At 59.7% G+C, this 27,935-nt stretch overlaps 2 protein-coding genes across 3 annotated transcripts in view; both read left to right on the top strand.

Annotated features, from left to right (window-relative positions):
- Window positions 1-775: 775 nt before the first annotated feature.
- On the top strand, window positions 776-12,840 carry RAB36 (RAB36, member RAS oncogene family; the record flags this gene model as incomplete). Its single annotated transcript, XM_082852473.1, has 10 exons — window positions 776-844; window positions 3,602-3,693; window positions 5,655-5,720; window positions 6,084-6,185; window positions 8,190-8,254; window positions 9,748-9,803; window positions 10,686-10,763; window positions 11,029-11,119; window positions 12,409-12,528; window positions 12,776-12,840. The coding sequence occupies 10 exons, from the start codon at window positions 776-778 to the stop codon at window positions 12,838-12,840; spliced, it is 804 nt and encodes a 267-aa protein (XP_082708599.1).
- Window positions 12,841-19,797: 6,957 nt separating this feature from the next.
- BCR (BCR activator of RhoGEF and GTPase) overlaps window positions 19,798-27,935 on the top strand; it is a 98,028-nt gene continuing 89,890 nt past the window's right edge. For both annotated transcript variants that reach the window (XM_082852838.1, XM_082852837.1), the window contains exon 1: window positions 19,798-21,525. In XM_082852838.1, the coding sequence (XP_082708964.1) occupies window positions 20,220-21,525 (1,306 nt within the window). In that variant the 5' untranslated portion in view covers window positions 19,798-20,219. The remainder of the gene's footprint in view (window positions 21,526-27,935) is intronic.

Genomic DNA, 27,935 nt, shown 5'->3' with positions numbered 1-27,935 from the left:
CGCGGCCACTGGACCCTCCGGACTAGGCAGCGTCAGGAGCCTCTGCAGCCCCCGCAGGTGAGTCAGCCGCCCCTTCGGACACACCCTCTCCCGCCCGCGTGATCCCCCGCCCACCTCCCACTGCATAACCTGAAAGCGGCCTGGGCCCGGGGCCTCCTAGTTTCCTGACCGCACACCCCGGGCCCCCAGTGCTGGTCTGGGGAGAGATGGTCCGATGCGGAGGACCACAGGCCTCTCTCTCGGTCAAGGCCACCCAGTGCGGAGGGGGCGGGAGGGAGAAGGAGCCGGGGCTGTGGAATAGGCTGAGGGGCCCGGTGCCGGCTGTGGTGGTTTTGGGAAAGGCCTGTGGGCTGAACCCTGAGGGCCCTGCATACCCAGAGCCTTCATCCCTTAAGGGACAGGAGCGGGGGACCCCTCCCCACTCTACTTCCTCCGCCCGGGCTGTGTGCACAGCCTGGCGACTGTGCTCCTTCACTCAGCGCAGAGCTGAGCTCAGGGAGGCGCCACTCCTGGTGGACATCGGTCAGGAGACTCAGGTCTCCTCGACTCCAAGGCCTGGTGGCAGGCCTGGTACCCGCCCCCGTGCCCCAACACACACTGCCTGCAGATTGGAGAGATGACCCCTGGCATCCTGACATTCCTGACAGAGAAGGAGGCTTGGACCTGTTTTCAAAGCTACTGCAACGTTAGGTATCAACTTTGGGGGAGTCCCCAGGGATTTGCACAGTTCCCTAACTCTCTTCCCCCTTTTGGGGCCACAGGACTCCCAGGAAGAATGAGGTCCTCTTTGATGCCTTTGGGGCCCACGGTGAGCCGGGACCGCGTCATCACCAGCTTCCCTAAGGTAAGGAGGCGTTAGGCCAGCCCTTGATATGTGCACTGCTCTCCGGACACCATGCCCTCACCCAGCTTTCCCCTCCTCACTCACCACTGGAAACAAAGCAGGTGAATCGGGGAGGTCAGTGCCTCACTGACAGACCCCAGGGACTCAGCAGACTTCTTGAGAAGCTTGGCGTTGACTTGCCCAAGGTGGGCCAGCAAGTGAAAGGTGACACCAGGAGGCAGTGTGGCATGGATGTTAAGGGCACAGACTTTGCAGTCAGACTGTCCTGGGTGTGAGTCCTGCATGTCATTAAGCTGTGTGACCGCGGGCAAGTTACTCAACCTCTCAGAGCCACTGGTACAGAAGGATAATTCCTCTCATATTGGGTGTCTGGCTCATGGTAAAAGGGAGCTCCCTTGCCCAAGTGTGGTCACTGTTTTTCTCATTTTAATTATGACATTATCAAACAGCACTCCAGTTTCCTGACACCAAATCCAAAGTTCTCACCCCTTACCATTCTGCCTTCTGTCCTTGCTGGAAACTCACAGCTCTCTTCCATCTATATTAAAATCCATTATTAATCACAGCAGGGGATGCAAATCTGCACAGCCTCCCAAGGGAGCAGCGGGATAATGTCTCCCAGCACTGCAGATGCTCAGGGCCAGGCACTGCAGCAATCTGTAAAGTAGAAGGTCAGACACAACATAATGTCCTCGAGAGGGGGCCACGTAGACAGCAAAATGCTGCTTCTTGACACAGACTCGGGGAGGCATGAGCGCCTCTCAGGGGCTGATGCACAATGAGAGCCAAAGTAAGTTGTTGAGCACCACGTGTGAGAAAAGGAGCAGAAATGCATGTGTTTGCTTCTACGTGCAGGGTATCTGGAAGGATGCTTAAGATCCTGCCATCAGTGGTTGGTGCTGTGTGTGTGGGGAGAAATCCTCTCTTTTGAGTCTTGAAATCTGTGCCCAGGCCGGTGGGGGAAGGAGGGTAGGCTCTGGGTATTTGGGGTCCGCAGTCATTCCTCCTCCCCCTCTCCTGCCTTCCCCCCAACCCCGAGTTCTGTCTCCAACATGCACAGATAAAGCCTCGGTGCCTTAGACCCGTGGACAGTGCCCCCAGGACTTTCCATCTCATCAGAGGCCCAGGCAGCTGCTTCTCTACTGAACTTGACAGTGGTGACTGGGGATGACGGGGACTGGGGTTAAAAAGCCAAAGGAAGGGAAGCGTGATCGGCACAAAACAGTCCAGGTCTCATGGGATGAAGGACCCCAATTACAAAGTGGGATGAGGCTCAGAGAGGTAGGGAGGACTGCCTGAGGTCACACAGCTGGGCGTGGGGGAGCCCAGACTTGACCCAACCGTGGCTGACTCCAGAGCTCTGACGTTTCCCCACCTTGGGAGGCAGGCTAGGGTATCCCTGCTTCCACAGAAGGTAAGATTCTCTGCCAACTGCCTGTGGCCAAGTTCATCCCACACTCCAGGTCCACAGCACTTCAGACCCAAGCAATTCGTGGTCAGATGGGGCCAGTCCTTCCTTCACCCCATGTGCCTCCGTTTTCCTCTGTGCACTTCCTGCCAGCCTTCCCTAGCACACTTCTCCTATCTGTCCCAAGTCCTGGAAGCCCTCTACTGACCGCCGTGTCTTGGCCAGCCCCCAGCTTGACACTGACACGGAAGTGGACGGAAAAGCAGCCAGCTTTCCCGAGAGGTGGCCACACACCTTCGCATGGCCGGGGGCCCTGGGCTGAGCGCTCGTCTGCACTGCCCACTTGCTCCTCCAGTGAGCAGACCAAGAGGTGCCGTGAGGGGTGTCCCCACCTTACAGATGACGACATGGGCGCTGTGAGGTCCCGCCCTCACCCTTGGCCGAGCTCCTTCACCGTCCCTGCTGCCTCGGTCACACAGAGCCGAGAGGGCAGGTGGACCAGGGCAGAGCCGCAGGGGCCCTGAAGGACAGAGGGGTGGCCCAGGGACCACAGCAGAGCACAGCAGCCGTCTCCAGCTCGGCCTCCTCCCACATCCTGGCCATGCCCCACACTTAGCCTTGGCCAATCTGACTGCAAAACGTAATGGTCACCTTTCATTTGTTTAACATCATTTTTTCTAATTATAGAACAAACCTGCATTCGATGTGGCATGGCGTCTTAGCTGATCACTTAGTATGTATGTGCCAGACCAGCTCTGCGCTGGTGGCTTCACAAATGTAACCTCGTTTTATGCCCCCAAGTCCCTGAGATTTTCCAGATGCAGAAATTGAAGTTCGGAGACATGAGGCAACTACCCAGGGTCACACAGCAGCTGAGGGTGGACACAGGGGCCCTGCTCTTAGACCACTACCCAGTTCTGCCTTCTGAACAATATGGAAGATGAAAGTGCCTTCCAGGACATTTTCCATGCACAGATATGCATATTTTTAAAACAAAAATGGCATCAGAGATCCATAGAAGGGGTAGGAGGATCTTGGCACTAAAAGGGCCCTTACAGCCCACCCCTCCTCTCATTGGAAGAGGCCCAGAGGGGACAGAGGGTTGATACGCCCGCAGCAAGGGCACAGCTGCCCCCAGCGGGACACAGCTCTCTGGATCCCCGCCTGGGCTCCCTGGTGTGTCCTGGTCCCACTGCTCCTCCTCGGGGCTCACAAGACCCTGGAGCCTTGGGAGTCGCTGACAAGGTAGAGGACGGAGGTGACAGAGGCTCAGGAAGGAGCCTGCTGCCCGCTTGGCGAGCTTTGCAGGGTGATGTGCCCACTTGTCTGTCTGTCTGTCTTGTTTCCAGTGGTACACGCCCGCCGCCTGCCTGCAGCTCCGGGAGCACTTTCACGGGCAGGTCAGCGCCGCCTGCCAACACAGGAATACGGGGACCGTCGGGTGAGTGCTGGCTTGGCCAGGGGAGGGTGGGGAGGGTCGAGCGCACGTGTGAGTGTGTGGATGCGGGCGCCGCCACCCCATACAGGTCTGAGGAGCATCAGCCGTTTATCTGGCTTTACCTGCCGCACCTGCTGTAGGAACAGCTCCCCCCCTCAGTGAGGCCAGCAGCGAGGTCTGAGCACGGCTGTTCCCTCCAGAAGCATTTCCTGCCCTTCAGGCCTCAGACTTAGTGTTGGGTCCCTGCGGTCTCCTCTGAGTCCCCACCACACCTGCCCCCTCGCCCAGACGGAGCGGGTGCCCCCTGCACCATGCTCCTGAACTCCATGCTGGGTTCCTCGCCAGGCCACACGCAGGAAGGAGAGGCACGTGTGCGCCCCGTCACTGCCTCAGGGCGCCTGGCACTGCGGCACAGGTGTCCTGCCATGGTCACATCTTCTTAACAAACAGGTGCGGGGTCCTGCTTCCGCCATGCATCCTGAGGGGCTCATGGTCTGTTCAGGGAGAAGGCTGAGCTCACAAGTCACATGGGGACAGTGAGGCCAGGATGGCCGAGGTGGCCATGGTCACAGGCTGAGCATGGCGGCGGCTGCTGGGGGAGTGCTGGTTCCACACCAGGGGCTTCCCACCAAGGAGCTCCCAACCCTTCCCCACACTCAGTGCTGGAAGGCCAGGAAACTGGGGCACAGGGGAACCCAGTGGCCCTGCGGCAGCACCTTTGCTCCTCCTGAGAAGCAGAGTCAGGGCCACCTGCTCCAGAACTAGCAGCGCAGGGAATTCCCTGGCGGTCCAGTGGTTAGGACTCGGTGCTTTCACTGCCGGGGCCTGGGTTCGATCCCTGGTCAGGGAACTAAGATCCCGCAAGCCTCATGGTGCAGCCAAAAACAAAACAAAACACCAGACGCGTGCGCACCCGCGCGCGCACACACACACACACACACGCACGCACACACACACACACATAGAACTAGCAGTGCAGACGCGCACGCACACGCACACACACACACACAGAACTAGCAGTGCAGACGCGCACACACACACACGCACATAGAACTAGCAGTGCAGATGCGGCGCACACACACACACACACACACACATAGAACTAGCAGTGCAGATGCAGCGCACACACACACACACACACACACACACATAGAACTAGCAGTGCAGATGCAGCGCACACACATACGCACACACACACATACACACACACACACGCACACATAGAACTAGCAGTGCAGATGCAGCGCCGAGGTAAGGGACGCAGGCAGAGGTACAGGGCCTGGGGCTGTGTGCCTGCCAGGACACCACCATCACCCTGGAGGGCATTCCAGGGCCAGGCAGGCTGGGGGCATGTTGTGGACTCAGGTCTGCATGCCTGGGCCATGGCTCTAAGGTTCTCAGGCTCCCTGGGGAGGGGGGACCCTGCTCACCTAGAGCAGCTACCCCTCCCTCTGTGTGTGTCCTGCACTCGCACAGCAGCATTCCTGGGACTGTGGGTCACGCTCAAACCACCAGTCTCCTCCACCTGCAGACAGCAACAGGGCATCTCTGTGTCACCTGGTGACTTGGTGCAGCTCACCTGGCCACGTCTTCGAGGGAGGGGCCGTGTCTACTCTGCTCCCAGGCAGCAGCTAGTTCTGGAGCAGATGACCCAGTTTGGACACAGCCCCACCTGGGGCTCTTCCCGCTGCTCCCTCAGCCCAAGACTCAGCCTCCCATGGTGCCCATTTGTGATTCTCACGGAGGGACATGGACCCAGTGGGATCAGGGGTACAGAGTCCCCAGAACAAATGCAGGTCCTCCTGCCCTCCCCTCTGAGGGCCAGTGAGGGGGACGGACCTCCCAGAGTGTGTCACAGGTGACCTGTCCGCATCACGAGTGGGGAATGCAGGGAAGGAGGGGCCCGTGTGTGCGAAGATGCTCCCGTGATCGCGCCTGAGAGCACCGCGCCGTACTCCTCACAGGCTCAAGCTCTCCAAGGTGGTTGTGGTCGGCGACCTCTACGTGGGCAAGACCAGCCTCATCCACAGGTGCGCCACCGGCCCGGGAGGCTCCATCACATGTCGCAGTGGAGACCATGTGGCTGCTGGGAGGGGGTGCAAGAAATCTGGGAGATGGTGGGTCTGCGGGGAGTGCGGCGTCCTGGGAGCCTGGCATTGGTCACACCATCCCCGGGGCCACAGGCTCCCCTCCCTGCCCTCCCTGCCGGCAGACGCGGTACTTTTCACTGCCTTGACCCACTTGTTGGTCTCCTGCTGCCGCAGCCTCTCTCCACACGGAGTTCCCGCTGGCAGCTCCGTCGCCCGTGGCCTGTCTCTGCGGCCCGTCTCCATGGCCGTCACCGCCTGGTCTTCCCTGAGGGCGGGCTCTGATGGCTTCCTCGGCCCCCACAGGTTCTGCAAGAATGTTTTCGACCGCGACTACAAGGCCACCATCGGGGTGGACTTTGAGATGGAGCGCTTTGAGGTCGCCGGGATCCCCTTCAGCCTCCAGATGTAAGTCACCGTGCCTCGCTTGTTTCCCATCATATGGTTGTGGAGGGCTTCGCGGAGATGCCGGGGGAGACCCCGGGGAAGGCCTCGGCGAGCGGGCAGGAAGCCCCGGGCGGTTTTGTGAAGCTGGGCTCTCTGCTGCCCCAGTCCCTGCAGCCTGATGTGCCCGCCCCCGCCCCCAGCCTCCCCTGGTGCTCCCCGTGGGCCCTCTGTGATCCCATTTGCCAGGCCAGCAGCGCGGCCTCCGGCAAGTCACTTCAGCCCTCCAGCCTCTGTTCCCACTTGGAAAACGGGGCCAAAACCGTTTCCTGCGTTCTGGGCTCTAGCAGAGGCCACATGGTCCACAGACCTTGCTGGGGCCTGATGCTGCCCCGTCTCTCTCCCTCTGTCTGTGTGTCTGTCTCCTCCCTGCCAGACCTCACGCCTTGGCCTCTCAGGGACACACACACACACACACCCCTGGCTTCGGCCCCTCTCCTCTAGTTTCCCTCAGAATAGCCCAGGGTCTCCCCCCAGCCTCATGCTTTCCCACCAGAGCCCCTCTCCTCCGGCACCTGCTGGTCTCCAGCCTGGCCCTCTCCTGCGTAGCCGACCCTGCTGGCATTCCCTGGGCCTCTGTCTGGTCCCCTCCTCCTGCGCTCTCCCTGGTGCTCACCCCTGCTCCCTGGATTCACTCCTCGGGCCTCCATGCCCCGGGCTGGGCCTGGGATCGCGGTGATCACGGTGGAGCTCACCCCCTTGTGGACTTCATTCAGCTCCTAATGTGTCGAGACAGTGCCCGCTCCTCTGAGACCAGTCCCAGTGCAGTCCTGGAGCAGATGGTACCACCAAACCTCGCCCAAGGGGGTGTACAGGGTCAGACCAGAGCAGAAGAGGCTGTGAAGACACAGGCCTGCAGGACCGGGGGGATGAGGAGGCAGGAGAGTGAAGCAGCACGAGCTGCTGGGGGCAGCCTAGCTGGAGCTGCGGAGAGCAGCTGTGTCTAATTAGAGGGCCCAGGAGGAAGCAGGGGGCTCTCCGGGCTCCGCCTCTCCTTGTCCTACACGGAGGCCATTGCCAGCCAATCAAGTGGCCCCACTGCCAGGCCACCCTCCCAGCTCCCACCCAGAGTATTCTTCAGAAGTGGAAATGTGAATGAATTAATGAAAGAGCCAAACAGTTCTGCATCATGCTGGATCACTTGGAAAAATTTCAGATTATTGGTGTCTTGTTCATGGCTTGTCTACTCGTTAGTTTACTGAGAAAACTTAAATTTTGATGTGTTGATTTTTAAAAAGGGTGGATTTTCAGACTCAGCCCTGCATTTTGACCTACAGCCTTGTTCTAAACCAGGGCAAGTAGATCTCAGCAGGTAACTTCCTCTATCTTTACTGTGCCCATGGCAGACATCATTAATCAATTGTTGCATTTTTTTCCCATGGAGCCAGGGCTCAGCTCCTCCAGAGAGCCAGAGCTAACTGATCAGAGAAGCAAACCATGTCCTTGTCAGGCAACGCACCCCACCCAGAGAGCTGAGCGTCCCCTCCACTGCCATGGGGAAGGTGGAGCCACACCCCAGTCACACATGAGCAAGTGGCAAAGCCCCAGTCCCATTCCCGGGTCGCCTCTACAGGTGGACTTTCACATCTTGAGAGCAGCCACATCAGGGAGCACGTTCTCTTTTTTATGGCGCAGTTGGAAGGGACTGAGCTACAGCTCCATCCATCTGGGCAGTGGAAGTGCTAAGGCCGCGCCCCTCCCCGATGAGCACAGTGCATCCAGAGAGGGGGTTCCCCATGGGCGCCCAAGGAAGGAATCGTAAGGAGCTGGGGGTGGGGCTGGCTGGCTGGCAGCAGCCACTTTGTGGCACCCATGCAGCTGGTGCGGGCACGTGGGTCTCCAGCCCAGGGCCCCACAAGCCTGCTGGCTGTGGACACTGTGATCAATGGCTTAACCTGCCACCCCTCCGTTTCCCCTTTTCTCTCTCTCTCCCTCTCTCTCTCCCCCTCCCTCTCGGTCACGGCGCAGCTGGGACACAGCAGGACAGGAGAAGTTCAAGTGCATCGCGTCTGCCTACTACCGGGGTGCCCAGGGTGAGTAGCCGGGTGACGGCAACAGTGGGGCCTCAACCATGTGCAGCAGGGGCTCCCTGTGAATTCCCTGCTGGGCGCACAGCAAGATGCCCAGGTATTCCGTGCAGGCACCAAATCTGTCCTCTGAGAGCCGCTGAGGAAACACGGGGCCGGTCCTCGTCTTCCAGCCGGGCCCAGGCCAGCCTCGGCAGCCACGCGCTTTAGGGACCCATGGTGGTGGGTGCTACCTGAAAGTCTCAGCCCCAGTTTCAGCTCAGAAGGGTGCTCAGAGTGGGGTGTACTTGTGCAGAGACCCCAGAAAGAAGAGCAGAGTCAACTCAGGAGCAGGGGGGCGGGGCTTGGCTGGAGGGGAGGGGTGGAGGTGGGCCCCCAGGTGGGGGCCAGCGGGGCTCCTCGCCCACCACATCCTTGTTGAGGGCGCCCCAGCCCTGGGCAGGCCTCCCGGTCAGCAGGCAGTAGCAGCATAAGCCCCCTCCTCTGACCAGGAAGAAGAGAAAGGGTTTCAGTGAGAGGTAAGAGCAAGCGGTCCGAGGCATCCAAACCGGACTCAGATGATGAGGTACAGTTAGGTCCACTCAGTACTGGTGTTAAAAGTCACATTTTCACTAAGGTTTGAAAAAAGCAAAAACAGGAAACCACGAGCACCTCGGCTGTGGATTGGAATAACAGCTCTGCCACATCTGCTGTGGCCTCTCTTCTCAGGGGGATGACACCCCCTGGGAATAAGGCGTGGCGCCTGGCACAGCCCTGCAGACAGCAGCCCGGCCACGGTCACCACCACCATCAGCTTCCTCCACTTCTCAGCCCCTCTGCCAGGGCGGGGCACATGGGTGGGCCTCCTGCAGCCTTCAGCCGAGGTGCAGAGGGAGACCCACGTCCAGCCCTGATCACACCCCTGGGGCCAGAAGAGAGCAGGCCAGGAATGCTCTCCACATGGAGCCACCCAGGGCACAGGGGACCAGACAGGGCAGTGATGAGAGGAGCTGGGGGTAGGGGGCTGCATCTCCCAAGTTCCTGCCCACCCTGCTCCTCAGAAATTGTTCCCCTGAAGCTGGTTGTTGCTAATCGCCCGCACGACCATAGCTGCCAGTGGGGGAAAGTCTGCCCCACGTCAGGCCCTAGGCCAAGAGCTTTAAAACAGCTGCTCCAACTTAGTCCTCAGAGCTACCCTGAGAGCTAGAGGTAGCTGTGGTCCTCACCATGTCACAGACGAAGGCTGAGGCTCTCAGCGTCAAGGCCTCACCTGCACTCCCTCAGCCGTAAGAGACAGAGGGGAGATTTGAACGCAGGGGCTCACCTTGCCTCCCTGGAGCTCCCTGTGGCTGGGCCGCTGGGTGTGGATCAGAGCGGGGGGCTGGGTCCCCAGGGCGGCCATGGGTGTCTCCCTCCCAGCGTCCGTTGCCCCCATCAGTTCCGCGGGAGCCCCCTTGTCACGCCGTGTTTGCCTCCCCCGTCACTGACCGGCTCCTGGCTCCCCCCTCCACCCCATGCAGTGATCATCACGGCCTTTGACCTCACTGACATGCAGACCCTGGAGCACACCAGGCAAGTCTGGGGCTCTGCAGCCCCCGTGGGACCCTTGGGCCCAGAAAACTGCCTGGAGGGCTCCCCAAACCTGGGCCATGAGCTGGGCCCCTGACAGTGGGTACAGGTGACCAAGCTTGCTGGTCAGCACCCGCCACCCACGGGCCGATGACTGTTGGCTACCTTTTTATCCTTCAAGATCTGCAGCTACAGCAGAAGGCAGGGCCAGCTGGGCCTGTGGCCAGCGCAGAATGGCGCACGCTGGCTTCAGTGCTCTGCTGTTGTCATCTTGAAAGCCTGACTAATTTGTGGCGAGGGGCCTGGCATATTCACCTCGCCTGGGCCCTGTCTCTGGGGACACAACTGGGCACTTGCTGTCTCAGGCAGAGATCTGGGCAAGAGCCGGGGGTTGGGAATTCCCTGGTAGCCTAATGGTTAGGACTCCATGCTTTCACTGCCATAGTGCAGGTTCAATCCCTGGTCAGGGAACTAAGATCCCGAAAGCCGCACAGCACGGCCAAAAAAAACCCAAAAACTTTTTTTAATTAAAAAAAAAAAGAGCCAGGGTTCATCAGCTGATAGACCAGAGCCCCTTCACCTTGCTTTTGTTTGGGGTGTCCACAGCCGCATCTCCAGCCCTGTGAGGGAGGCCAGGCTGGTCACTCCAGTTGGTGACAGTGCAGGTCTCACCCAGGGCGAGGGTAGAGCCGTGGCCGGGACGGGGCCTTCAGCTCCCCCTACAGCGCCCCTGCGTCCCCACCCACCCGAGGCCCCCGAGGCCAGCTCGGGTCAAGCTACCCTCCTTGCAACCCTCGGCCCTGGGAGGACCCGGGCTGTACCCCATCCCAGCTTCCTCAGCCCCTGGGGGGTGGGTGCCGTCTCTGCCTGTCCCCCATGTTCCAGGCAGTGGCTGGAGGACGCGCTGAGGGAGAATGAACCAGGCGCCTGCTTCCTGTTCCTTGTGGGGACCAAGAAGGACCTTTTGGTGAGCGGAGCGGGTCAGGGCCAGGGGCGGCCTCGGGAAACGTGGCCCCTTCAGCCTGGGCTTGCGGAGCAGAGGGTGACTCGTATGTGCCTACGTGGGAACTTGCAGGCGGGGGTCTGAAAGCAGGGCCACTGGGTTCCTGGTGCTCGGGGCTTGTCCCATCAGGGAGGGACGCTGGCGCTCAGACTCGCCTGGGACCGCCGGGCTCACCTGTGGGCAGGTGCCAAGGCCCGGGGAGCTGGGTCAGCAGGGCCGCTTCTCCCAGTCAGGGGCCGCGTGCGAGCAGGCGGAGGCAGAGGCCGTGCGCCTAGCCAACGAGATGCAGGCCGAGTACTGGTCGGTGTCGGCCAAGACCGGTGAGTGGGTGCAGGGCTGCCGCCGTGGTGATCGGGGGTGGGGGCCCTGCCCTGGATGGGAGGAGTGGCACACCTGTGTTCTCTAGTGAGACCCCCACGGCCCCTGTGGGGCACATCCATCCCGTCCCTGTGAGGTCACGACCAGAGTCTCAGGGAGGCAGTGGTGGGGCTGGGGTTGGAATGCAGCCTCACCTGTAACCACACCATCCTCCTGCCCCTGACCTGGTACAGGTGGGAGGGGCCCGTGACCGGCTGTCCCTCCCTTTCCCAGCTGTCATCATAGAAGGCACTCAAACATCCCTCACGGCCCTCCAGCCCTCCCCCACACCCCACCCAGTCTGCCCCAGCCTCACTGGGTCCCCGGCCCCCTCGCCCACGGGCACTGCTTACCCCGGCCCCCGACGCCTCTGAGCCTCAGCATCCTCATCTGGGAAGTGGGGTGTTGCTGTCAATCTCGTTTTATTTTTAACGGAAAAATGTGTTTCAAATGATAAAAACCATATGATTCACTGAGGAAAAATGAGAAAATGCAGAGAAGCAAGGAACAGATTTTGAAAACAGGTTGTTGAGGGGATGAAATGAAATAACTGCCGGGGGTACAGGAGGCCCCAAGGCCGTGGGGACTCGGGAATGACACCTGGGAGCCCTTACCCCAGGCGAGGGGCCACCGTGGACACCTGCCCAGGGGTTGGGTGAGGCAGCAGGAGTGCGAGTGGAAGTACCACCTCCAGCCCAACACAAAAATTGGCAGCCCCCATGTCCAGTTCCCTCTTCTCCTTCCTGACGGTGTCCCTGAGGCTGTGAGAACCTGCCTTCTTATTGGTGTAACAGCATGTTCCCTGAGAGCTCCCTATGGGCCAAGAAGGACTGCCCTGTGCAGTGGTATAGGTTGTTAACTGCACAAGGGCAGCATGTGTGTCGGGGGCTGGGCCCGGCCCTGTGCCCAGATGGGTGGTCTTGTCCTCCTGGCGGAGGACATGGGGGCCGGTGGTTCTAATCATCATGGCTGCCCACTGGAGAGGTGCTCAAAGGTTACAGGAAAGCAGGCCCACACTGCTCGGTGCCTGGCCCACGGGTGCTCAGTAGCAATTGATTGGAAGAGTAGATGCCGGGAAACCAAGGCTCAGAGATTTTCAGGAGCGGCCAGGGCAGGTGGCCAGGGTGGGGAGCCCATCCCCTGCACAGCGGGGGGGCTGTCCTGGCTCCCGCACTGCTGGCTCCTCCACCCCCCAGTGCATCCATGGGCAGGGGCAGAGGTGGCCGGGGTCATGGCTGTCCTGTGCCCACAGGGGAGAACGTGAAGGCGTTTTTCAGCCGTGTGGCTGCCCTGGCCTTCGAGCGCTCAGTGCTGCAGGACCTGGAGCGGAGGAGCAGTGCCCGGCCACAGGTCGGCGACGGGGACATCATCCGTACGTGCAGGTGATGGGCCGGGCTGGGGAGAGGCTTGCGGCCTGAAATCCGCGTCCACCACCCTCCGGCCCAAGACTCAACCATTCCCTTGGCTCGTCGCCCTCTGCTCTTGGCTCCTGGCTGCCCCTTCCCCCGTCCCTCTGACCTCCAGCCTGCAGCCTCCCTGCCCACCTGCCAGCTCAGACGCCCACCCCCATCAGCTGCAGGTGCCTGGTTGATGCCAGGTGACTTCTCCCCTCATTACAGGGATGGAGGGACATCCACCCGAGACCCAGGACACCAAGAGGCCCTCCAGCCCAGGTTGCTGTTAGCTGAGCCTGCGTCAGAGGCCTCCACTGCCTGCATGCGTGTGGGCAGTGCCTCCCGTGACCTGGAGGGTGACATGGAACACCCACCGTGCTGAGCCCCAGGGCTCCGCCTCTTCTCTTTAGCGGGTCGGGAGCCAGGGACGGCCCCCAGTGGCTGCCCAGGGCCCCATGCTGCCCAGCTGGTGGGGGCACTGAGGCTGTCATCTGGAAGGCCAGTTGCACTTACAGTCACTCGACAGCCCCCCGGCCCCGGGAGGCTCAGGACCACAGGCACGGACACGTGCCCCCAGGCCCACGGCGCTCGCCCTGGGCGCAGTCAGCATCCCCTCGGGCCTCTTCCCCACTTCCCTGGGTCGGCCTCGGAATCCTCCTCATCTCGGTGGCCCAGACGAGCGGCACTTGCTGAAGTCAAGGCTCCCTGTCTGCTGCAACCCGGATCGGGCAAGAGCACCCAGGTCTCCCCTCCCCAGCTCCCGCCCAGAGCGCCCAACCCTCTCCATGCCCTCGTGTTGCTCCTCCTCAGGGGCTACTGAGCCCCCGCCCACCCCACTCTCCCCAACCCTGGGTGTGTGGCCCCCAGTCCTGCCCTCCGTGGCCATAGGCAGGTGGCACGTCTGGCTCCCGCCTGTTTCTCGTAGATGGTGAGCATTTCGGGCAGCCAGGTGGTTAGCCGCCGGGAGACTAGGCGGCTTCTGTTCATTCCCCCTTCACCACATTTTTAGCTCTCCTTTTTTATAGATAGGAGATACTTCGTTATATAAATCACTCCTAAAGGAATGGCATATGTGCTTATTGTGAAACGAGACAGCACAGAGCTCTGCATGCAGAGTGACAGTCCCTGCGGTCCCGGACGTAAGCCTCATCTGCAGCGGGTAGGACTCCTGTTCCTACACAGCACGGCCACGACCTGGGCGCCTTGTTTGCCGTTAAACCAGAGTGACTTCTCCCCACGCCCACAGGGCAGGCCGCATTCCGAGGAGCCGCCAGAGCGCGCCTGCGTGTCCCTTCATGCAGATGGGCCAGAGTCCATCCACCCTGCCCGGCCGTGGGACAGTTGGCTTGTGTCCAGCTTTTAGCTTTTTTTTAACTGAAGTGACCATCCTCATAGTTATAGCTCTGCACACTCGGGTTTCCCCACAGAGGCCTTGCTGGACCTTCAGTGGGCTGGCCCACCAGACCCAGTTTTGAGGGGCAGGCTATCTCAGGGTGCACCACGACCGGGTTTGGGGCACACCACAGACAGCGTCAGGATGGCAGACCCTGGTCAGGTGGGCTGGCACCTTCCCGGCTCCGTCCCCCACCCCTCTAGGCCCCAGGACTGGGGGGCGGTAATGCTCCCTGCTGTCACTAGCCCCCGAGCCAGGACCACTGTCTCATGTGCGCCCACCCCTCCAAATGGCCCTTTGTGAAACTCTCCTCCTGTTGCCCCGTGTGTGCCCAACTGTTCAATGTTTCTTCTGAAGTGGCAGAACCACTTTGCTGTGGTTCCACTGATACCATGAGTCCACAAAGACATCCTCTACACGCACTTAAATTTCTGGGGTGGAGACCCAGGGCCGCATGCGAGAGCTTCAGAGCCATCCCGGGGCCCTTCCCCTCCTTCGCTTTTCTCACCCTGTCACTCAAGGCCCCTCAGTGGCTGCCCCAGCCCACCCTGCAGGTCCCTGTGCTCCAGCCTTCACCCGTGGTCACTAGTCTTTGCAGGTGCCAGGCCTCTTCTGTGCCCGGCGGCTCGGGCGCTCCTTCTCTGGGAGGACTTCCTGGAGCCCCCACGGCTCCCACAGCACTTGTTACTTCTGGGTGTGGTGTCCATGTTTGGGCTTCTCCCCCGTCCCCCCCCCCACCGCCTTGTGGGACCCTAAGAGCCAGGGCAGCGACCCTGTGACCTCATCTCCCCAGCATCTCCTAGACAAAAGGCCCCCGGCAGGTGCTCACCTAGATGTAGCAGGGAGACAGGAATCCCGCTGAGTCTCCGGCAGACACATTCACTCTCACCAAGATGCCTCTTCGTGAACCTCCTGGGGACAGTCCTGTGCTTGGCCCTCCTCAGTGGCCGGAGGCGGATGTGCCCGCTGCTCGCTCAGAGGCTCCTGAAGTCAGGCAGCAGCCAGTGAGGGCTGCAGGGGCTCAAGCGTAAGGTCTGTTCCTGGGAGGAGCTTGGTGAGAGGCAGACAGAAGATTCCAGGGAAAGCTGTGCAGGCCTGGGGAGGGAGTCGCATGCAGGCACCACCACTGCCTCCAGCCCGTTGGAGGTGGGAATTCTGGCCCAAAGCAGGGGCCACCCAGGAATGGGGCCATCCAGCCTCTTGGGGGAGTAACCAGAACCCCCATTTACTGAGCACTCAGTGGAGGGGGAAGAAGTCCCTTTCATCCCAGCAACCCTGGGGGCTGGGTATCAGGACCTCCTGTCCCCACCTAACTGGAGAGGAGCCTGAGCACAGAGCCCAGGTGACAGGATGCAGCTGAGCGCTTCTCCTCCGCATTCCTTGTCCCTCCTCTCTCTCCGCCTCCCACGCCAGCTTGCAGTCTGATCCCAGCGGGAATCCCACTCCAGGTCCCACACCTGCTCCTCCTCAGGGTCCACAGCAGAGCTAATGAGCTAATCAGTCGCTCCCCATCACGCCCTGCTTCCTGAGCCCCGTGATTTTAGTCGGTCCTTCCCCAGCCCCACAACCACGGGACCAGTCTCCGCAGTGACCCAGAGCACGGTGGGGGTCTCGGCCTCCTGGCAAGCAGGAGCCTCCCCCTTCCCCGCCCCTGCTGTGGCCTCTGGAGGGAACGGGGGGCCTCGGATCCACCCAATGCCCACTTCGGCCTGATGATGGGATGGGAGCCACTCCCAGAGGGACTGCGCTCTCCTGAGGGACCCAGGCAGCCTAAGCTGGATACCTGAGGTCGCCTGAGATGTAGGTAATGGAGCATGCTGACGGGCAGGGGACCTGCTCCACTCACACCCTCACACAGATAAGAGCCTGGGAGAGGCCAGGGTGACAGGCGTTCCTGGCCTGGGGACTATAGAGGGGACTCAGGGACCCAGGAGGCCCAGGGTGGGGATGAGAGGTGGGGTGTGGGGTGGAGGAGCTTTCAGAAGCAGCAACAGCTCAGAGAGGGCCCTCATCTTCTGAGCCTTCGGGGCTCCCAGAGACAGGGGCAGGGGGCCCTGGGCGCACGTCACCCAAGGAGGCCCTGAGACGAGACACCCTCCCAGCAGACCCCGGACTCCTCTGCCATCTGCTGTGGCCTCCCCTGTCACCTCCCATATGTCGGGCAGACAGGGAGCGTGGCTGTCCCACGGCCTCCTTCCAGGCTCCACCCCCTCATCCAGACGCCTCCCAGAATTCAGGGCCACCAGCCACCTGTCTGAGCCTGTGCCCTAGGAGGGAGCAGGGTAGTGCGGCCTGTCCCCAGGCTGCTGTTTGCAGACCCTTCCTTCTGCTCCCTGATCCCCAACAGGTGGATGGCACCCCTGGCCTGAGGATGCTCTGGGCCTCTGGCCACTGGAAGCCACAGCCTGCACCATGTCACTGGCCGTGGCTTCAGGAACCAACTCATCTTGTCCCAGCCCCTTCTTCTCTGTGAAGCTGGAAATGGCAGCCTGGACACTCGGCCGGCAGAACTGATTCTGCAGAGGTGGTGGAGTTACAGACAAGGGGGCCTGGGAGGAAAGGCCCACAGCTCACTTGTTCAGAGCCCTTGGCCAGGGAAGTCCCTCAGAGACCCCGGCTACCCACGCTGGGCCGGGGTTGGTAACCTGGAAGAGGCACCCCACCAGGCACCATCCAGCACAGAGCAACGAGCAGGGCCAGAGAACAGCTGTATCGATCACCCCCATTTTCTGATCTTGCCCGAAGCTCCCTGAGGCTGACGGATGACAGATGGGGGTCATGTGGCCACATCCCGTTTGGAGGGAGCCCTCCTCTAGCCTCTGCCCCCAAAGCGGGCGAAGAGGAGGGTACAGACAAGGCAGGGAAGGAGCAAAATATGGTCCCCACTTATTGTTGTGTGAGACCATTAGCAGTCACTCCCCATTCCTCCCATCCCCGATCCCCAGGTGACTGCCAACCTACTTTCTGTTTCTATAGACTGTCTATTCTGGACATTTCATGTAAATGGAGTCATACAATATGTGGCCCTTTATGACTGTTTTCTTTCACTTGGCATAAATGTTTTCAAGGTTCATCGATGTTTAGCATGTATTGGTACTACATTTTCTTTCATGGTCATATAATATTCCACTGTGATATTCCCATGACAGACGTTGGGGTTGTTTCCATCCCCAGGGTTCTGAGGCATCGGAAGTTCTGCGTTCTGTCCAGCAGAGGGGGCCGTTGAGTCCCAGCCTCTCCTTCCAGTGAAGGGACCGGATGGTGGGGGGGGGGGGGCGAGAGGGGGAGGGAGAGAGAGAGAGAGAGAGATTGTGAAATGAATTATAGAGCCACAAAACCATATCCCAGAAAATGAAGGAAGTTGAGGAGGGGGCATCACCAACAATCCCACTTTCCTGTTCCATTTTAGTTTTTAGATGAAAAAAAAAACATCTATTGGGAGTGGTGGTGATTGTAGTGATGGTTTTCACAGGTGTGAAACACCTGATGTGACCTCCTGCAGCCCACACCAGCCTCACCCCATAACCCAGCTGTTCCTCAGACACACCCAGAACTCTGAACTCTCCCCATCTTTGCCTGTCTGTCCCCATCTTTAGGACCAGCTCGCTGGCCAGCCTTCCCCTGACCTCTGCCTCCTCCTGAATGCCCGCCCTCAAGGCCCACACACCTCTGCTGTGGCCTGGCTCTGCCCGCCTCACCCTTTCCTCCCTGGGCTCTGCGCTCCCACCCGGGTCAGCACTGGCTGAGCACTTACTATGTCGTAAGCATTGGGGGTTCACTGGGGAACAAGACAGACAGATCTCTGTTCTTGGAAGTTTAGATCTAGCTGGGGACAGACACCAAATGGGGGACTACAGAGTGTCATATATATGGACCCCCCTTTCCTCCTCATTCTTCCCTTCCTCAGGAGGGAGGAATGATAAGAAAGCTCTTCGGGGAAGGACCAGAGACCCAGGGTGGGAGTGCTTTCAGGGAAGGCTCAGAGGATGGGAGGAGTGTCCTTGGGGCCAGAACAAGCTGTCCCATGGGAAGATAGCCACTATCTTGCAGTGTCCTTGTGCCCAGCGAGCCACTTGCTCTACCAAGAGAGCAGAGCTTGCAAACCCAAACCAAACAGCATCAGAGTTCTGATATGAGCTTGCTTATGTGTACAATATTTAAGGTGGGGCTGAGTTGGGGCCTGCACACCAGGGAAAGGGACACCTCACTGATGGATGAAGCCACCCCCCCACAAAGTATCCTTTTCTTTCCCAGGTGTTTAATGATAATGTCCCTGATGAGCCCACAATTCCCCCTGGAAACTCAGAGACCCTGTCAGCAAGGGGAAAAAAATGTTTGTGCTTTTGGGAGTCTCCTTGCTGACAGCCAGGGAATGGGGTTCTGGAGGCCTGGGTTCTAGTCCTGTCGGACCCACTCGCTGGGTGACGGGAGCAGGTCATCCAAGGAAGGCAACTGATACCGATGCTGAGCTGCTGTGTGCCATGCCCTGGGAGGTCAGGATTTATTATACCCGTTTTGAAGAAGAGGTCATCAGGATGTGAGCACTGCTGGGATTCCCGCCTCGCATTGCTGGCCACAAAGTCAGGGCATCAACCTCTGTTTCCTCACCTGCAAAACAGGCTTTACAAGGGCCCTGTTGGCCTTGCAGAGGAGTGGGAGGGGACATGGGGCCTGGGAGGGGTGACAGCAGGAGGGTGGAGAGCCTGCAGGGGGCGGCAGTGAGCTGTGCCTGGAAGTGTCTGCCAGTCCTGCTCCCCAGGGTTTTCCTGCCAGTCTCCCAGGGAACCAACATTAAAGGTAATCATGGAAGGAACAGCACATGCTTTATATTTGCCCCATCTGGTTGCCTTACACATGGTGCTCACAACATCTGACATAAGAGGACAAAACTTGGGCTCAGAGAGGGGAAGGGAATTGCCAAGGTCACAAAGCCCAGAGTGGGAGAGACCTGAATCCCAGCCAGGCCGGCCCTGGGCTCTGTTCCTCTAGATTAGATGTCAGGGCATCCGCTCTGGGTGGCACTGGAACTGCGGGGAAGGCAAGACAACCCCTCACATCCGTGCGGGGACAACAGCCGCGGGGGCGGGGGCGGGGGGTGGGGAGGTATTCTCGTTCTCATTTCAACGCCCAGGAAGCAGGCACAGAGGGGCAGAGGCGGTCAGGACTCAAGCCGGGTTCTCTGGTCGACAAATCCTGTTTCCGTATCCCCTCACCCAGCAGGCTGGTGGGGGTATTTTCACTTGGCGCCCCTTTGACTCCCTCCAGGGTGCTGTGTGTCTAAGATCTCTGGGCTTCCCCGGGGGACGAGAACAGATTTTGTTTCCCTGCCCGCCTGGGCTATGCTGTCTTCCGCCCAGCCCTGCGCGTCCCAGTGGAGGCTGGCGACCCCTTCAGAGGCAGATTACAGAGATAAGTTTTGAGTCAGGCAAACACCTGGCCCAGGACCGCAGGAAGGGAGACGTGGGTGCTGAGTGACCTGGGGAGAAATTCCTATTGATTATCTCTGTGAAAGTCCCGTGTGGCAGATGTTGCTTCATCACCCACCCCGGGACCCCAGCGCAGCAGGCCCGTTGGCACCGCTGGGTGACCTGCCCGCTAGGGGCGCGCTCAGCCGTGACGCCGGTGAGGGGCTGCCGGGCTGGGGGGCAATGCGGACCCAGGGGTTCCTGTCCCAGGAGTGCAGAACTCGCCGTCCGGGCCTCGGTTTTCCCAGGCGCGGGGACGCTGGCAGGGCCACGGCTGGGCGGGGGAGCGGCCCCTTTAAGAGGCCCTCACGCTCGGTCCGCCGCGCCGCGGCCACCGCCCCCCGGCCCTCCCCTTCCTGCGGCGCCGAGTGCGGGCCGGGCGCGAGTGCGGCGGGAGCGGGCTGGCCAAGCGCAGCGCGGGGAGTCGGCGGCGGCTGGGCGCGGGCGCTGGAGCCCGAGGAGAGCAGCGCGCCGGCGGCGGCCATGGGCTAGCGGGCCCAGCCTAGCGGAGATAGCGCCCGCCCCGCGCGCGCCGGGAGCCCCGCACACAATAGCGGCGCGCGCAGCCCCGCGCCCTTCCCGCGCGCGCGCCCGCCCCTCGCCCCGCCCCGCCCCGCGCGCGGGGAGCCTGGCTGCAGCCTCACCTGCAGCCCGGGAGGGGGCGGGTATTGTTCGCCAGCTGCCGTCACCGCTGCCCCGCCGGGGGCATGGGGGCCGCCCGGCGCCCCGGGCCGGGCCTGGCGAGGCCGCCGCGCCGCCGCTGAGCCGGGCCCCGCGGCAGCCGGGCGGCGCAGGTGAGGCCGGCCGCGCCATGGTGGACCCGGTGGGCTTCGCCGAGGCGTGGAAGGCGCAGTTCCCGGACTCGGAGCCGCCGCGGATGGAGCTGCGCTCGGTGGGCGATATCGAGCAGGAGCTGGAGCGCTGCAAGGCCTCCATCCGGCGCCTGGAACAGGAGGTGAACCAGGAGCGCTTCCGCATGATCTACCTGCAGACACTGCTGGCCAAGGAGAAGAAGAGCTACGACCGACAGCGCTGGGGCTTCCGGCGCGCGGCGCAGCCCCCCGACGGCGCCGCCGAGCCCCGCGCGCCGCGCCCCCAGCCCGCGCCAGCCGACTGTGCCGACCCGCCGCCCGCCGACGAGCCCGAGGCCCGGCTCGACGGGGAGGGCTCCCCGGGCAAGGCCAGACCCGCGGCCACTCGCAGGCCCGGGGCCGCCGCTCCCGCGGACCACGACGACCGCGGGCCCCCCACCAGCGTGGCGGCCCTGCGTTCCAATTTCGAGAGGATCCGCAAGGGGCCTGTCCAGCCGGCGGCAACGGACGCTGAGAAGCCCTTCTACGTGAACGTCGAGTTCCACCACGAGCGCGGCCTGGTGAAGGTCAACGACAAAGACGTGTCGGACCGCATAAGCTCCCTGGGCAGCCAGGCCATGCAGATGGAGCGCAAGAAGTCCCAGCAGGGCGCGGGACCCGGCCCTGGGGACCCGCCCAGGCCCTCCTACCGAGGGCGCCTCTCCGAGAGCAGCTGCGGCCTCGACGGCGACTTTGAGGACGCGGAGCTGAACCCGCGCTTCCTGAAGGACAACCTGATCAACGCCAATGGCGGCAGCAGGCCCCCCTGGCCGCCCCTGGAGTACCAGCCCTACCAGAGCATCTATGTCGGGGGCATGATGGTGGAAGGGGAGGGCAAGGGTTCGCTCCAGCGCAGCCAGAGCACCTCGGAGCAGGAGAAGCGCCTTACCTGGCCCCGGAGGTCCTACTCCCCTCGGAGCTTTGAGGACAGCGGAGGCGGCTACACCCCAGACTGCAGCTCCAATGAGAACCTCACGTCCAGCGAAGAGGACTTCTCCTCGGGCCAGTCCAGCCGCGTGTCCCCGAGCCCCACTACCTACCGCACGTTCCGGGACAAGAGCCGCTCACCCTCGCAGAACTCCCAGCAATCCTTCGACAGCAGCAGCCCCCCCACGCCCCAGTGTCAGAAGCGGCACCGGCAGGGCCCGGTGGTCGTGTCCGAGGCCACCATCGTGGGCGTCCGCAAGACGGGGCAGATTTGGCCCAGCGATGGGGACAGCTTGTCCAGCAGGCTGCTTCAAGACGGCGCCTTCCATGGAGACGCAGGTGGGTACCTCTACCACCCTGGTGGGCACACCTGCCCCTGGCTGGAAACCACTGAGCAGTAGGGAATGCGGGGAGGAAAAGGTAGATAGTTTTTGGAGTGATTTTCAAATACTGTTGTGGACTGGAAGGATTCTTACTGATTCTGAGCCTGAACAAACTGCATCCCACCTTCCTCCCGAAGGCAGATTCCCAGTGTTTGGAATGGGATTGGGGTGGGAGGGGTGGTGTGTGGGATGGTCGGTGGCTCCTTCCTTTGGGTCTAGAGCCCTGTGCTTCTCGCGAGAGTACTCTCTGTGAGTTGGGACCAGGATGCCCTGGGCAGTCATCTCCTTGCCTTCTGATCCCCCGCACCCGAGCAGTAGGGATGGTATAAAGAGTGGGTCATCTCTGCTGCTTGGATGGAGGCTTTTAGCCGGGATTGATCCGTGTCTTGGGCAATCCCCGCCACCTGTCCTCAAGAGTTATATGACACGTTTGGGGAACCCAAGAGATGCCAGCTGCTCCCAGGCCATGGGAGTGTCAGGTTCGCTTGCTAGTCAGAGCAGGTGAAAATACGAATGAAGAGGAAGTGAGGTGACCGACAGTTCTGACTCAGTGGGCCACTGAAGATCCCCAGGGTGAAGATTTTAGCCAGGGCTGAAGCAGGGCCACGCCTGTTCTGATCTGCCCAGTTTTGATGAGAGACATCAACCCGCATTACTCACCTCTGTGCGTCTTACCCTAGCTCCATTTTCTGATCCATCAGTGTGCTCTCGCCTCCTCGTCTTCCCTGCCCACCGGTGCTCATTTTGGGCTCCTAGTCCACCGTCTGACTCCTGGCCCTGAGATTAAACCTATGGGATTTGTGTATATAATACGTGTGCACATCTGAGTACAAATACCGTGAGGCGCAGGGGTGACGGGACTGGGTTTTGAGATCCAGGCACAGTTCGTGATTGGAGTAAGGAGAGGGATTTGGGGGGGTGGCGGGTGAGGCAGTCGGCAGTCTCTCAGAGCCCTGGTCCCTGTCGGGCTGATCCGGTTTTCTGCTCCATTGATTTTTCTTTCCCTGCTGATGGAGTTGTATGTGCTTCGTTGGTCAGCATCCTCTTGAAACAAGTGAGGCTATTTTTGGCTCTGTGGAGTGGCCTCTTTGCGATCGGTGCCCCGTCCTGTTTGTTTTAGGCACATCTAGTTGCTGACTTCATCTGCTGCTGGGGTGGGCTGTGGTGTGTCGCCGGGATCTGCGGCCTGGCCCAGCCGCATCCCCTGAGTCCCTCGTGGGACGGGTTGGTGGGAGGCCGTAGTATTTAGAAGCCTGCTTTGCAGGCACGTCAGCTCCTCCGGGGTCTGGAGGATTGCCCTGTGGTCGCTGGGCACCAACCCCGTCTGGCCAGCTGTCGGCCGAGCGAGCCAGCTTGAACTGGTCCTCGGCGCCCGCCAGGGTGTGGGAGAACGTCGTTAATGAAGCAGAAAATGAGACGTTTTTGTGGAGACCTACAACCTGAAACCATGATGTCTTGCTGGGGGAATTCAGAGTCTCCAGGGACCAGGGCCCTGTTGGAGGGGGTGTGTTTCGGGACCCTCCCTGTGGGCCGTCTCCCCGAGCTCACAGCTCCTCGCCTGCCTCTCAGCCCCTGCACGCAGGAGAACCCGGCTCCGTGGGTGACGCTGGGTAGGTTCCAGCCAAGGAGTTAATCTGACAGCTTGGACCCCACTCTTAGCACTCTCTGGGTCCTTCTCCGAAAGTCCTCAAGGTCCCAAGGTTCTCTCTCCTGTTAGGTTTTGAAACTCTTGGTGGTTTTAGCTCCGGGAGCCTGTAAACTCAGTACCCAGCACGCTCCTCTGAGCGTCGTGGCTGGAGGGGAAGGAGAGACCCATGGGCGCGGCCATCTGTCTCTGTCCTGATTGTTTACCCATGTTCCTTAGATGCCTGCTGGCCAGGGCTGCGCCTCTGAAATGTGACAATGAGGAAAATCGCTGTGGGGAGGGAGTGGAAGTCACCTAATTCTCTGACGCAACAGCAGCCACCTACATGGGGCCCGGCCCTAGTAGCTTCGGAGCCTCTTTACTCTGGTATTTCCGAGTTGAGGGAAGGAGCTGAAATGACCACCAGCCGCTGTGCGCCGGGCATGGTGACAGCATGCTTCAGGCAGGGCCCCCTGTGAGCTCTCCATCACCCCACCTGCTCCACATCTGCAGGTAAGGATGCAACCAGGAAGTGGCAGAGCTGGGCCTCCAGGCCCCATGGGAAGGCAGAGCCCGTGTTCTTCCCACTGCCCCACACATGCCTGAAAAATGCGAGTGGGGGAGTCCAGGGGTCCTTCGAGCTCTGCACACCCAGGGCCCACTGGCTGCGAGCTCTGCTGTGTGCAAGCCTGTCCCTCCTACAGTACGGGCTGCAGAGAAGGAGAGAGTGTGGTCCTTGCCCTCCGGGAGCTTAAAAGTTAATGGGAGACAGGAACACACACATCACTTATGTGTTCAGAGGGCGAGCCATCAGGGAAGCTTCCGGAAATAGCCGCATTGGAGAGGGGCCTTGTCTAGGGCAGAGGGTAGGGGCTGCCGTCTGCCCCTGAGGAGCAGTGGAGCAGAGGCTTCTGTGACTCTGGACTGTGCTTTGTCCTTTATTTATTTATTTCGTGGTATTATATGACATAAAATTTACTACCTTCACCCACATTAGCCGTTTTTAAGTGTACAGATCAGTGGTATCAAATACGTTCACGTAGTTGTGCGACCATCGCCACTGTCCGTCTCCGGGACTTTTCATCTTCCCGAGCTGCGACTCTGTCCCCATCAAGCAGCAGTGCCCCCTCCCCCAGCCCCTGGGACCCTCTCCTCTACTTTCCGTCTCTATGATTCCATGACTCTTGGCACCTCGTCACAGGAGTGGACTCACACACATTACGTGTCCCTCCGTGTCTGGCTAATTTCACTGTGCATCATGTCCCCAAGTGTCATCCATGTGGTGTCACATCCACGTGTGCGTCTTGAAGGCAGGGATCCCTGGTTCATTCCTGGGCCTCCCGTGGAGCCCAGTTCAGAGCCATACACACAGCACATCCCCAAGATCCTGTCCTCCTTTCCACAGCCGGGGGGCCAGGTCGGGAAGGTGGGAAGGTGGCTGGTCATTGGGAAGCGTCTTAGCTGTGTCCACCCCTGTCCCTTAAACTCCTTTCGAGGACTTTGGCCACCCTTTCCTGAGAGAGGCCACACAACCAAGGGCCTTTCCTCTTTTAGGTCTGAGGCACCCCCAGCCCTGAGTGTCCCTTGTGAGATGGGACCCTAGATCTTGTGTTTCTTCCTGGGCGCTCCTGCAAGTGGCTGCCCTGTTGTTTCACATTTCTGTTAAGCAGCTTAATTTGCTCTTTGGATTCTGGTGACATGTTATCAGAATGATCGCAGCTTTGTTTTTCCCTTGGGTGGTTGAATGGACCGGCCGGCGACGAGCGTGAGTAACTGTGGGGCAGGAAAAGGTCACCCAGGCCTGGCCTGGGCTCCACCGGCATCTTTAGCCCAGAGCCTGCCTCCACCTCCAAGTTGAGTGCAGGCTCCTCCCGGGGGACAGAGGCAGAGTCCGAGACCATTTAAATCATCACCAGGGCGGCAACGGAATGTACATCCAATTTTACAAGGATTCTCCAGCTCGGGAAGGATGACCTTCGTGTTTCGGGAACAGAAGGAAGCATTCTGGACCTTTCACTGAAGGAGGAGCTGGGAGTGTAGATTCATGTGGGTCCAGGGGTAGGTGACCCCCCCATTCCTCCCTGTTGCTTCTGGCTTCAATAGCCGCCTCCCCTCCCTGGCTGGGAATCCCGTGGTCCAGCCTGCCCTGTGGTTCCACATTCACGGTGAACGGATGGGCATCTTCTCTGGTTGCCAGACAACAGGCCTGAATTTTGACTGAGGCTGCGTTTCAGATCAAGGCTCAGGAGAAGGTGGTGGTGGATTTAATTAACTCTGAACCCCACAGGGGTCTTGACCCCGACTGGAATTATAATCCCTGTGGCTCATGTAGGATTTTTTTCCTTATTTTTGAAAAAATGTAATAACTTTAATTAAAATAACTTATTTATGTAACATGTGATAGGTTTTTCTTTATTGTGGTAAAATAAATGTAGCAAAACGTGGCATTTTCACCTTTTTTCCGTGTTCAGTGGCATTCTGTATATTCATGCTGTTGTGTAACCATAACTGTCTCTAGAACTCTCCATCATTCCTACCAGAAACTGTATCCGTTACGCAATAACTCACCTTTCCTCCACCCCCAGCCCCTGGCAACCACTGCTGTACTTTCGGTCTGTTTTCTGTGAATTTACTTGTTTCACGTACCTCATGTGAGTGGAATCATGTAATATTTGTCCTTCTGCGTCTGGCCTGTTTCACTAAGTTAGGGTTTTGAAGTTGCCGGGTAGCATTCATCCTTGACGCCCCATCTCTGGTCCTTCATAGGTGTCTTCTCTTCAGGAGAACACCTGTTAGCCATGGCGATGTTTCCTTGGCTTTCACACCCAGGTGTTTGAAGCAGCCCAGTATGTTAGTGATCTGGGGCAAAATGCCACAGACTGGGGGCTTCAACAACAGAAATCGATTTTCCCTGCAATTCTGGAGGCTGGGAGTCCAAGGTCAAGCTGCTGGCAGGATTGGTTTCCTCGGAGGCCTCTCCTTGGCTTGTAGACGGTCCTCCCCTTCACATGGTGTTCCCTCTGTGCCCGTGGACCCCTGGTGGCTCTGTGTGTGTCTAAAATCTCCTCTTCTTATAAGGACACGATTCAGATTGGGTAGACCCCACCCTGATGACCCCATTGTAACTTAATCACCTCTTGAGAAACTCATCTTCAAATACAGTCACGTTCTGAGGTGCTGGAGGCTATGACCTCGACGGGTGAATTTCGGGGGGACACCAGTTTGGCCCCCGGGACTCAATGAGTCCCTGATTGGGCAGCAGGAGATGGTGTGTGTGTTGTGCTCACCAGCCGGGTTTTGGGAGGAGTTCAGGTGGAGCATCATGCGGCACTGGGCAGCCTGGTGGGCCAAGACCACCCGGCCGGGTGTCAGGAGAGCTGCGTCCCAACACTTCACGTGGCCACACCTCTCTCCTCATCTAAAACGTCAGGGGTTGGACCCTGTTGTTGCTAAGATCCTTTCCTTCCATTCTTTATTTTTTCTTTTCTTTTCTTTCTTTCTTTTTTTTTTTTTTTGGCCTCGCGGCTTGTGGAACCTTAATTCCTGGACCAGGGATTGAACCTGGGGCCACGGTAGTGAAAGTGCTGAGTCCTAACCACTGGACCGCCAAGGAAGTCCCTTTAACTTTTTTTCTTTAAAATTTATTAACACAATTTTTCCACGTCTTTCTTCTTTACTCTGGTTTGTACCTATGTTTCCTTTACTAAGGTAACCACCTGTCCCCCGTTCAGGCACTCAGACGTATTTATTGAGCATCTACTAAGTGCCAGGCACTGTCTCCTGGAAATTCTCTCTTGCCTTTATTCACGGGTTTGTGGAAAGGCTTCTTTCCATGCGCCTTGCCTTTAAAAAACCAGCGCAGACAAACAAAACCTTCGTAATGTCCTTGCGTCTTCCCTGAGTGTGTATCTTTCTTTAGCTGTGTGTCTGCAGCTATTTCCTGTGAATTCTGTGTCTGTCCGGCTTCCTTCTTCAGGGTGGTTTGATCCTCAAGACAGAGACCTACCTTGGTGTCTGTGTCTTGGGTGCTGTGGTGTTTGTGGGTCACGGATGGAATGAGACCCCCATCTCTGAGGTTTCTGTTTGGTCCGGCCCCTCCTTGTTCGAGCCCCACTCCGCTTTCCCCCATCTAATAATCGGTATTGATTTTGGGGGGCCTGACGACACAGGCGCCCCAGAAAGGAAGCTTGTTAGCTGTGGAGATGTCCTGGAGGTTATTTTTCCTTCTTTGCTGAGGTTTGGACTCCTCTCAGTCAATCCCAAGAGCTTCCTGAATCCCTGGCCTGGGGCCTGCTAATCATCTGTCTTGGATTCTGGTGCCCCCTGGCCACTGCCACCTTGCAAAATGGGGACTTGGCGGTGGCAGTGCCCCGGGGAGACGCGCCTGCCAAGGTGGGGCAGGGGGTGGGGCGGGCGGGGACTGCCGATGCCTGACCTGGGAAGTAAACACGACTTGGGTGGAGGCTGTTTCTCGTGCCCTCGGAACATTCTTGTGAAGTGGCTGGAGTGAGATTATACGCTATCGTCAGGTTGTGTCTGAGGGGGTGTGAGACACACACACCCGCCCGAGGTCAGGCCGTTGGTGGAGGGGCTGGTGCTGTCCTCTCTCCTAGGCTGGGGGGTGATGCCTGTCGCATGAGAGTGGGCACCGAGTGACCTCCCCAGAGGTGGAGGGGACCTGATCAGTTGTTTGGCAAACAAAAAAAACCTCCCGGAAAGTGTTTTAACCCTGTACATCCACC

The sequence above is a fragment of the Leucopleurus acutus genome (assembly GCF_964270905.1).
Source record: "Leucopleurus acutus genome assembly, chromosome: 13".
In the NCBI taxonomy this organism is placed as follows: domain Eukaryota; kingdom Metazoa; phylum Chordata; class Mammalia; order Artiodactyla; family Delphinidae; genus Leucopleurus; species Leucopleurus acutus.
This window is presented reverse-complemented; position numbering and strand designations above follow the sequence as displayed.